This window comes from Gossypium hirsutum, chromosome D08 (genome assembly GCF_007990345.1).
Source record: "Gossypium hirsutum isolate 1008001.06 chromosome D08, Gossypium_hirsutum_v2.1, whole genome shotgun sequence".
In the NCBI taxonomy this organism is placed as follows: Eukaryota; Viridiplantae; Streptophyta; class Magnoliopsida; order Malvales; family Malvaceae; genus Gossypium; species Gossypium hirsutum.
This window is the reverse complement of record NC_053444.1, coordinates 51078145-51089493: the sequence shown is the minus strand read 5'-3', so window position 1 is coordinate 51089493 and position 11349 is coordinate 51078145. Positions and strand designations below refer to the sequence as shown.

The 11349-nt window shown below is 34.1% G+C and overlaps 1 protein-coding gene across 10 annotated transcripts; it reads left to right on the top strand.

Moving 5' to 3' along the window:
* The first annotated feature begins 4213 nt into the window (after positions 1-4213).
* Positions 4214-10658, top strand: LOC121202916 (SKP1-like protein 21). Of its 10 annotated transcripts, none has more exons than XR_005916796.1 (11): positions 4214-4367; positions 5686-5857; positions 6792-7016; positions 7301-7492; positions 7579-7689; positions 7877-7955; positions 8670-8773; positions 8844-9022; positions 9267-9399; positions 9854-9895; positions 10250-10658. XR_005916796.1 is itself a non-coding variant. In XM_041098300.1 (10 exons), exons 2-9 carry the CDS (start codon positions 5822-5824, stop codon positions 9385-9387), a joined length of 1047 nt encoding a protein of 348 aa, XP_040954234.1. In that variant the 5' UTR covers positions 4214-4367; positions 5686-5821; the 3' UTR covers positions 9388-9399; positions 9854-10119. The 10 variants fall into 10 exon arrangements, 7 of the variants coding, with proteins under 7 accessions (XP_040954234.1, XP_040954233.1, XP_040954235.1 ...); XR_005916797.1 differs by having other exon boundaries at positions 9790-9895; XR_005916798.1 differs by lacking the exon at positions 10250-10658 and having other exon boundaries at positions 9162-9399; positions 9784-10119.
* Positions 10659-11349: the final 691 nt, after the last annotated feature.

The following is an 11349-nucleotide window of genomic DNA, read 5'->3' as shown; positions in this document are numbered from 1 at the left end:
TTTATATTAGATAAATGTACTTATTTGTATATGTAATATAAAAACATAAAATGATGTTATATTTGTAATTATATTAATAGTTTGTGATAATTAAATCAAATCAAAATTTTATGTATAAAATTGCACAAAAATCAAAATTTTTGTGTAAAATTGCACATGAAACCAAATTTCATGTGTAATTTTGAGATTTATCCCTAATTCATACCCAATATATTAGCAAAAAAAATCATTTCAACAAATTATATGTAACAAATTAACAAAAATCACTTGTTTATTAACAATTAAATTAATTTCTTTATTTTTATAAAGTAAAAGATTCAAATGTTGATAAATTAAAATGAAGTGATTAATTTCTCAAATTAAAAAAAAAAGAAGCATAATTATGCATAGATAATAATGACTATGTTTAAGTAGTTGATTGAGTCTTTGCTCGATTGGCATTACATTGTTGTCAGTGCAGGAGAACATGGGTTTGAGTGCGTTGAAGCGCATTATCCTCCTATTTTTAAGAGTTGGGGGAACTATGGATAGTTCTAGGCATTATTTCTTATCAAAAAATGAGCAGATATATTTCCATAATGAAATTAATGTTAAAAAAATATGTTGAAGTAATATATATTTATATAAAATTTAATATATTAGTAATTAGTGTTTTTGCATATTTTTAACAAATCAATTTATCAGTTTTGTATTTTTATTATGTTTTATATAGAATTTTAAGCTCTATATTAGACCATGAGACAAAACACATAATAAAAATTATGTTACGATACATTTATGATGTAGGTGAAAAAAATTATATAATAAATATATATAAGATATAAAAACCAAATGTGGTTTTAATTGAAATGATAAAGTTGAAGAGAAGATGATTATGAAATATTAAGTTTTGTTGAGTAATTTTGTCTCGTGTCTCATCAACAGGAACATCCGGGTATTTATACTATCACAGCTTACAACCTAACCCCACTGTTTTGTCTCAACTCCATCGTTCTTAAGACTGGCATTTCGTGCGGGCTCTAGGCTTGCTAGACATGTGTTGTGCCCTGGGTCGCCTGCAATGTACATGGTCCTCTCTATACCTAGGATTAACATTCTGAGTGGGCATTAGGCCCGCAGGACACGTGTTTCACTCTAGGTCGCCTGCAGAACACGTGATCTCCCTTCTGTGAGCACCTTGGGCTTTCAGCAAGCACCTTCGGTATATGCGGATTGGGGCCGCAATCTATGTTGGAGTAGAATAGCCAATCCATGTCACGAGATTCAGGGTGTAACGCTTTTACATCCCTTCATAACTCATCTATCTCATTTTGTCACTCTTTCACCTGCATGCCCGATACCTCGTCGTGTGTGTTGACGTTGTCTTGAAAACTAGAGTTATCAAAATGCACATTTCTCCTCACCTCCTTGATTTCTTAAACAGCTCCTGCTGAAAAGCTTGTTGTTGCTTGAACCGTGTTTCTTGAGTAGCAATTTGCTCCCTTATGAACCTCATTTTCTCTTGGAGGGTAAAAAATTATTGTGGGGGTGCCTCTTGGTTAGGAGGGAGCGGCAACCCCTGGCCGACAGAAACGTTCAGGTCTAGAGGGTTAGAAACTCTCTGACGAACTGCATTGCCAAAGTTCTCTAGTCTACCGGCGAACAAATTCGTTTCATTATGTTGACCGCTTGAGCCTGAGGCTCCAGCTTGTTCTGATAAAAGGTTGAAGGGAAAAATTCTCATTTGGGTGAGTTATTTCTATTCTCCAACTGAGGAAAAGAGAACCAAACTTGTTGAAATCTGATGATCGGAAGTCTATCCATGCTCATCGCACCAATTGTTGAGTAATTTTGCCTCGTATCTCATCAACAGAAGCACTTGGGTATTTATACTATCACAGCTCGCAACTTGACCCTACTGTTTTGTCTCGACTCCATTGTTCCTAGGACTGACATTCCTTGCGGGCTCCGAGCCTGCTGGACACGTGTTTCGCCCTGGGTTGCCTGCAATGTACATGGTCCTCTCTCTACCTGGAACTGACATTCTAAGTGGGCTTTAGGCTCGCTGGACACGTGTTTCACTTTAGGTCGCCTGCAGAACATGTGATCTCCCTTCTGTGAGCACCTTGGGCCTTTAGCAAGCACCTTGGGTATACGTGGACTAGGGCCGCGATCCTCACTCAATTTGTGCGAGCTGGATTCGAGAGCTCGCCTTGTGAGCTAGATCACCGAACTCCCTTGTTGTCCTCACGTGGTTCACTTCGCACTCAATCATTTGGTGGGACCTATTCGGGTCACAGGTAGTTGACCCAGGTCTTATCTAGAACTCGGGTTGGTGATCACTGATGTATAACAAGTTTATATCTTATCATAAGCATATATTTTTAAAAATTGTATATAAAAATTAAAAATATCTTTAATCTATATTTATTATTTAATAAAAAAACATTTAACTTTAGATAATTTAATACATGGATGAATTGAGATGTGGTTAAGAATAATCATAAAGTCAATGACAATATATATGAAAGAAGGAGATTTCACCTAAAAGACTTTTTTCCATTGAACTTCGAAGTAAACAAGGGCCTTACAAGTTGGGGAGAAAATGTTCTTAACAATTATTTTATTTTCAGATTTTTTTTATCGTGATTTAAAAGAATATTTATTTGTTTATTTCATGTAAAAATTTGTGATTTAATTTAATTATATTGGATTTTTATTTTTTTAAAAATTTTATTATAGATTCTAATTATATATGCTTTTTTTTTGACACAATGCCTAAAATTACCATAGCTCCTCTCAACCCATAAATAGGAGTTTAATACGCTTCAATGCACTCAAACCCACGTCCTCTTATATTAATAACGATGCCTATGCCAAACGAGCTAAAACTCAATAGACAATAACTGCCTTTTTATTTATTGATTGATAATAGATACAAATAATCTTTCTTAACTATATTTTAATAATTTTATAAAGTACAACATTAATCTACCAAAACATTATTTTAGCTTCTTTTTGTAACACTTTTTAAAATTTGTCATGAAAGCACCAATAAAGTCAAATAAAAAAATTTAATCAAAGTTACTCGCCAAATATTTGAAGGGATCCTTTTTAAAAATTCGACATCACTAATCATACAAGTATAAATATATGTTCGAAAAAGTGAATTACAAACATTTATGGTATATACTTAAGGATGAGTCTCCTCCTAAGCTAGTTCACAAAGCACAATTCAATATACATGTGATTAATTAATTTGATTGATAAAACATAAAATGTTAATTCTAATTGAAAAAAATCATTTATTTGTTAATACAAGTGTATAATAAGGGAGGGAATAAGGAGGCAAAGGTGGTGGCGCTAGGAGAATTGGTTCATCTAAATATGTGGCAAGCCAAAAAAGGACATAAGTCAAAGAGGAATAAAAAAGCAAGGGAGACTGAATGTAGGTAAAGGCTTAAGGATGTAGAGGAGGCAAAAGATCCCTCCTTCATCATCTTAAATGGTATTTATATGGAGGGAGGTTTTGTGCCCAGTAATGCCACATCACCGACAAATCTGGGACATGGTGATCATGTGGTCGATCAAGTGGCAAGGTCGTTGTACGTGGGTTATCGTTAGGTGCAGTGCTACTTTGACACGGTACAAGGTTGTTACACCTAGTGGTCCTTTGATAGTTCCCTCTAGGAGATGGGTGTGTTCTCACTAAAACTTGGTGGTTTAGAGGACAAGATGTTCGGTTGACCAACCGAGTGATGTGAGACGAGGGACTATCCAGGTGATCCTCATGTGGGAAACTAACCAAGTGATGTGAGACGGAAAGCCATCTGCGAATGCCTCTTAGGTCGAAGTAAAATCTTGTTATTAGCCACGTACTATGCGCAAGCTATAGATTTAGTCTTTATTCTCCAATTTGATCATTTTTCGTTATTTTTAAAATTTGAAATTTTAACTTTGATTCAAACGGTAGTTGTTAAATAAATTAACTATAACATTTTTTTTGTGAAAATAGCAAATTGACATGACATTAAACAAGTGATGATGTATTTGTTGCATAATATTTTGCAAATAACAGGATTTAACAGCTACTTTAAGATAAAAATTTTAAAATAAGAAATGTGCATGATCAAATTAGAATATAGTGACTAAATCTAAAACTTACATATTGTGCAAGGATTAATAGCAAAATTTGATCTATTACAAAACTATGGACTATAGATGTAATTAACTAAAATTTTAAAAAGTACACCCCAAAAAAAAAAAAAAAACACACTATTTTCCTCTCTCGCCTCCCTCTCTGTCAGTTATCCTTTCTGAGTTCGCCGACCACCGCCATATCTCTGTAGTTCGAAAGCACTGAAATCTCCACTGCTTTTTTCTCGAAGGTACACTCAATACAACGACGTATTGCTTATAAATTTCAAAAAGAAAATAATGAATTACTATATATTAAGCATCGAAAAGAACTAGAAAATCGTTTTTACACTTACCTGTATAGACTTACTTTTTTGAATCATTCCTTCATTGTTTCGTTTCTTTAACGGATTGATTTGCGACAGAAATGTCTTCCACTTTATTATTTTTTATTAAAATTTGTTTAATTTATACGTATCCGGTGAATTAGCTTTCAGGCTCTGTGAGCTAGGTATGAACTGTGATTAATTCATTTTTGTTTGATTTTTAGATTTATTTATGTTGATTTGTTGCTCTATGTGTTTTTATTAATTAGAAGATGTTTGTTTTCTGAGAAAACGAATGTGACTGGCAAAACAGGAAAAGAATTATAGGAAAATGAAAAAAAATTAATCATGAATTAGGTATTCTTCGTTGTATTTAGATTTTAGAATAATTGATGCATGCACGATATTAGGTTAGCGTTTAGTCTGCAAGCTGTTGAAGTTGTTTTTGGGTAAAAGAACTGTTAGAACGGAAGAAAGACAGCTCCTTTATCTTTTTTTTTTTCGAGAAACTTGGCAAATGAAAATTTTGGCTGCCATGTGATATTTCGGTAGTTCTAACAACTGGCAAGGCACCTAGCTTTTCTTCGCGGTAATGATTTAAGTTGCCATAAGTTGAACAACTGATTTTAAAATTTAAATTGATGAATTTTATGTTGATAAATGGTAATAGAGGTGGAATAGTTGTAATACTAGAAATAGTTTTTCCAGGGAATAATACTACCATGGATCCTGCTTGGTTTGCTGCCGTTGAAACTATCTGTATGCTTAATGGTTGTGCCATGATTCATGAGGCCTTAGATACTCAAGTTTTGTCTTGTAGTGGGATAGAGCAAACATTTCAGTGTTAGCTTTAGCAAGAACATGTATTAATTCAGAGTTTTGTATTTCTAACGGCTTGTTATGCCTCATTTGTTGAAACCATACTATTAGGCTCAAACACACGCAGAATTAATTAAAAATGCGTTTGACAGAGTCAGTTTATGTTGTGACCTGTTTATTAATTACTACTTAAATGCGGAAGCTTGACTTTAATTTAATACAATTGTTTAACTGTGCAGTTATTTAACAAAAACTGAAAGATCTGTCTGTAACCCTGCTGCATATCATTCTTTCTTCTTCATTTTCCTGCTTGAACAGCATCAAATTGCTGGTTTACGTACCTATTGAGATCTACTTCTGAATCAATGTTCATGCAAGAGAGAAATTTGCCACTGATTAATAGTACTTGGGAAACTTATTACAGGTTTGAGAGTCTATGTCACTTAAGAAGTGCATAGCTGTTGTCTGATTTACTGTATTCAAGCTTTTGAGTGCCAGAGTATACTACTACAATAAGCTGTACATAGATACCTTTTTCTGTGTTTCAAATATCCTTTCAAATGTCAGAGGTTGATATGGCAGTCATAAAGCCTGAGGTAAGTTTATAGTGTTGTTTTCCCTTTGATCATAATGAACAGAGGTAAGGTACATCCTACTTTCTATTTTCTTATTTTACATTTTAGGTTATGAATCATTTACTATATATCCTACAATAGTGCAGATTCTATTGTATTCTTTAGGGTTCCTTTTGTAGGTATAAATGACATGTTGTTCATTATTACATGTACTTCTCTAGCAAATACAATATCCTGGGTATTTATCAAAATATTTAGCTCTGGTGTAACATGGGCCTAATTACTGTGCCGTGAACAATTATTGTTTGTTTGTTTTTTTAACCATTATGTTTATAACTTCCTTAAGATAGGCTAGATTGATATTTATTATTTGTATTAGAGCAGATTCTTTTGTATTCTTTAGGGTTCCTTTTGTAAGCATAAATGACATATTGTTCATGATTACATGTACTTCTCTAGCAAATACGTATCCTGGGTATTTAGCAAAATAGCTCTGGTGTAACAAGGACCTAATTACTGTGCTGTGAACAATTATTGTTTGTTTGTATTTTAGCCATCATGTGTATAGCCTTCCTTGAGATGGGCTAGATTGATTTTTATTTTTTTGTATTTTTAACAAATTTGTCTAAAACTTCCTTGAGTTTGGTTAGATGGACACCATGTTGTGAATGAAAACTATGTTTCTGTCTGGTGAAATTTGTGCCTTACATAGTTTGCTTAGTAGGGTTCAATGAGTACCCAGAAAATATGTTGTTTGAGTGTTTGAATGATGGGATATGGGTAACTTCAAACTCAGACTGGGTAGAGGAAGGATTGAGTTAACTGTTTAGTTGGTAGATGGCATAGAATTTCTTGTAACAGTTTGCAATCCTGACAATTATACTTTAGTAGCCTTGGTTTGTTTTTGAGTATATCCTTAAGTTTTGATTCTGAAGGATTGTTGGATTTGTCTCAGATAATGAAGTCTTATATTTGGCTTCAAACTGTTGATGGCTCAATCCAACAAGTTGAACAGGAGATTGCGATGTTCTGTCCCATGATATGTCATGAAGTTATACAAAAAGGCATGGGATCCTCCAAGAATTATGCTATATCTCTTCCCCAGCAAGTCAATCCTGCCATGTTAAGTCTAATCCTCGAATATTGTCGGTTTCATCAGGTGCCTGGCCGCTCGAACAAGGTAGGTTCAACGTAATTCTCAATTAGCATTTGCCTCTTATGTCTGATGCTCTCCTCTTGCTTTCTTTAGTAGATGTTTAATCTTTCTGGAGTGGCATAAATGGAGCCAAAAAATTCCATTCTTTAGGTATAGAATGGCTTTCTTTGTATACTTGATTTCCTTAGCCACTTCTTTTTGCAAAAGGAAAAAGGAAAACATGTTTCTAGGATATTCAATTCCATATAACAAACTGACTCTGATCTTCCTTGTTTCCTTCCTTTGCATGTTATTGTTCCTGTTTGAAGGAGCGCAAATCTTTTGATGAGAAGTTTATCCGAATGGACACAAAGAGGCTCTGTGAGTTGACATCTGCTGCTGACAGCCTTCAGTTAAAGCCTCTAGTTGATCTTACTAGTCGTGCCCTTGCACGAATTATTGAAGGGAAAGCCCCTGAGGAGATACGTGAGATATTTCATTTGCCTGATGATCTTACTGAGGTGTCTGGTGCTAGTTGAAACTGCTTTATTTTTTATCTGTTCTCTTAATCTCTTTTCTTATTTTAGAACTTGCTTTGTTGGTTTAGGAAGAAAAGCTGGAGCCTCTGAAAAATGCCACCGATGACCCACGCATTCGACTGTTAAATAGATTGTATGCGAAAAAGAGAAAGGAACTAAAAGAGAGGGAGAAACTAAAGGTGACTGGGCTCTTGTTTTCTGCTGCTTTAATGCTGGTTATTTATTAGCTGTTCTGCTTTACTTCTTACTTCTTAGTAGCATGTTTATATGGTTGACATTGCTTTGTCAATTAATTTTTCAAGGCATCATTTTTCAACTCCCTACTTAAAAAATGCATGCAAATAAGTCGGGATTTCTATGTTTCAGAATGTTGAGGTTGACGAAGAGCTTGTTGATGATCGTTCAGTTGATGACCTCTTGTCATTTATTAACGGAGATGATGGAGGTATACTTAAGTTTTTCTCTAACATAGATTGTCAGCATATATTTATTTTTCCGTCCAAATGATTGTAGTTCTGTATAACTTTCTGTGTTTCATGACTATTTTGGTTGGTTGACCTGCTTAAATTAGCAGAAGAGATGGTTTTACTGATTAAATAGCTCCTCCTATAAAGAATAGTTTAGCACTTTTGCTCCTGTGGTTGCGTCTCATGTGTCAATCCCAATGTCCAAATGTCTTCTATTTCTCTGCAGTCATTTGTGAGTGTGAGGGACTGAGGAGTGAATGATAGGGGCCAAAATTGAAGAAAAGCAAATTGTTTTGTGTTCCTTTATCAGAATCCTGTTTGATGGTAAATTATGAAGACATCAAAAGGATAGGACCTTTCTTTGAAGATGTTACAAGATGACCTGTTTCGAACTTTTTATAGCATAGGATTAAAAAATAATTGATGTTTCCTTCAATCATCATGGTCTAGGAACTTAATCTAAGAATAATTTTCCAACAAACTACAGTTAAAAATTGTTGAGATTTCAGGCTCTTTTATGGATATCTCGTAATGGATAAATTGTTTAAAATTCTAATTCTACATAAGTTTTATACACCACAATTGTAATATTTTAAAGTTGTGCTGCTTTATGTGTACCAGAAACTTCCCAGTCTTCTTTTTTTAGTTCTTTCTGAAGGCCTCATAGGAGGTAAGGGAATTTTATTTTGCAGATTCTAAAGGGATTAAAACTTCAAAGAGTAAAAAGAAGAACCGAAGAAGAAAAGATTTGCTGAAGAGCACATCTGCTCATGAAGCCACTAAAAACCATAATAAGGTCTGGACCTCTCCATTCATTTTTTTTCTTTCTTTCAATACTGTCAGGTTTCTGAAGTTATCATGTTCAGGAGTCAAATGGTCTTAACTCTGTATGCCGTAGTGCTGAAGTTGGTCAGATTCTGCCCGGTGTTGGTGCTACCACAAACTTACAGGATGTCGAAGATGATATTTTTCCCAATAAGAACGAGTTTGATGACGGTGATATTGATGATGAGATTGATCCGACATTGAAGGAAAAAATTGATAGGTAAGGTGATTTTTCCTTGTAAATCTTCTTCCTTGCTTCTTCTTCTCCACTCTCTGGAGCATTGAAAGACAAAGTGGTCACATTTCCCTGGATTTTGCCATGAGGCTTAGTGTTTGCATATTCTTCAATTGGTACGCAGACAAAGATGAATATTGTACCTGATGAAGCAACAACGTTAATATCTTAACACGATTTTGGAGGAAATTTATAGATTAGCCCTACCAGTCCTTTTTATGTTGTGTAGGGAGGTGGAAGATTTTGCCCGTAGATTGAATTCAGATTGGCCGGAAAGAATGCAAGAAATTCTCTCTTTGGGCCAAGAAAAGAAACCAGTGCATTTGTCACTTAATGGCAAGGGTTCATAAGGAGATATGCAGGTATGCTGCTCTCTCTTTTCTTTCGTAAGTTTTAGTGTCTATGTTACTTGGATTTAGGTGTCAGATACGGATATTTGTCTGACACAAGTATGTTAAAAAGTTTTGAAGCTTTTCCATGTATTTGAAGGGCCCATATTCCCGCCCCCATTATCGAATATGTCAGACAGAGATACTTTTAGCAAAATGAAACGTTGGAGCAACATAGTCTAGTGTGGTTGCTTGTGAAAGTTTTAATCAGATTATCTTGGACTTTTATTTACTTAACGCAACATGTTCATTCTCGTGATGGTTTATCATTTGAAAGTTAAAATCGAACTTGGTTTTCTTCATTTGTTTGATCAAATTAGTAAAAGAAGCAACATTAAAATAATTTTGTATGGCAAGACTCAGATCCGGAGCAGAGGTGATTCACAATGAAGGTATGCCTGAAAATTTTTGATGAGATGCTTTGCAGGTGGATGAAAGATGGCTTCTAGAAGGGCATTGTGGATCCTTTGTGAGTTTTTAATTTCCTTTTTAAAATTTATTTTTCTTTGTTGTGCTTAGTCAGGCTGCAATTTTGATTCTGAGTGCAACTTCTTTTTACTGTATTTTATTCATATCATCTTTGTGTATATTCTCGTGTTATAATATTATTTAAGGTATTATATATTTTATTATAGTTTTGAGACATTAATAATTGGTATTATATAGATTTTGATACACTGATGTTAGTTTTTCTTTGTAGTTGTTTTGTGCTGTGATGGTATATGTTCAAAATTATCGGGTCATATAGTGTACAATCATGACATTATTATAATCCGAATTATATCTAATCGATATGGTATGGTATATGTATTGACAAGAAAAGAAAAAGGTTCAGCTGGAGTTATCCTTCTCCCATGCTGAGAGGGGGTCCACACGTGTGATTCGTCCATTAAAGATAGTGCGTGTGTGAGTAGCCGACCATGTGGCCCCCCCTTCTTTTGCAGCTTCAGTGCCTTCTGTCTAGAGAAACCCATATGATATTCCCCTGAGCTCAGGTCCATCTCTACCAACACGTGTTTCGCTTCGAGTGGTTGGGAATGGAATTCGACCAATAGTTAACCAAGAAATCAGTGTGGTTGATATTACCTGATTCAGTTGTAGTAGTAAATATACCAGGAAATCTGTACGGTCCATACGGAAACTTTAAACCATTTTAGACAGTAGCCGGTAACCTTTGAGCTTCAGTAGCTCTCTATTATGATATATTGACCCACGCGTTTTCCGTTTTTCAACTACACTCGTCGCTTACCAGTAAAAAACAGAATCATTCCCTTTTGTTTGTGGCCTCCCATTTCTCTTTTTTCTTTTATTAAATTAATATTTAATATCAATATGAACTGGTCTTATGGTACATTCCGAAAGAAATAAAAATATTTAAATCATGATTTTTTAAAATTATAACTATTAATTAAATAATTAAATAATTTTATTAATCAGATTTTGAATGTGTTGGAAAGTTAAAGATCTTAAAAATCTTGCTGACTCAAGCTCAAATTCATAATATGGTGGTTTTTTATTTTATTTTTAAATAAATTAAATTATCTATATAATTATTTTAATATATGATTATTTTTAAAAAAGTTTAGTTGGTAATTTTTCAATTGAGTTTTTATCCGAATGATTCATAATTTCAATACATAAAGGAACCCATTCAGATTCTATTAAAATTTACAGATACGAACAGTAATAAAACAGCTTGGATTTTACAAAAATTAATACTAAAAATGAACACTTTTATTATTATTATCATAAACAATCTTCAACATAAAGTTAAAAGGCTAAAACCTATTTCTTCCCTTGAGCAAAAATCAGTCCACCCAAAAATGAAATAGCGTGAAGTGCACACTTCGACCAGAGCGTGAACAACACAGGACAAGAGTAAAAGGCATTTCCTCGCTGTTTATTTCATGTCCGAACCTCAAA

Coding starts and splice junctions, on each gene's coding strand:
- LOC121202916 (XM_041098300.1), top strand. CDS start 5,822: ATGTCAGAGGTTGATATGGCAGTCATAAAGCCTGAG. Junction 7,017..7,300: donor TGCCTGGCCGCTCGAACAAG/GTAGGTTCAACG, acceptor TCCTGTTTGAAG/GAGCGCAAATCTTTTGATGA. Junction 9,023..9,266: donor TTGAAGGAAAAAATTGATAG/GTAAGGTGATTT, acceptor TATGTTGTGTAG/GGAGGTGGAAGATTTTGCCC.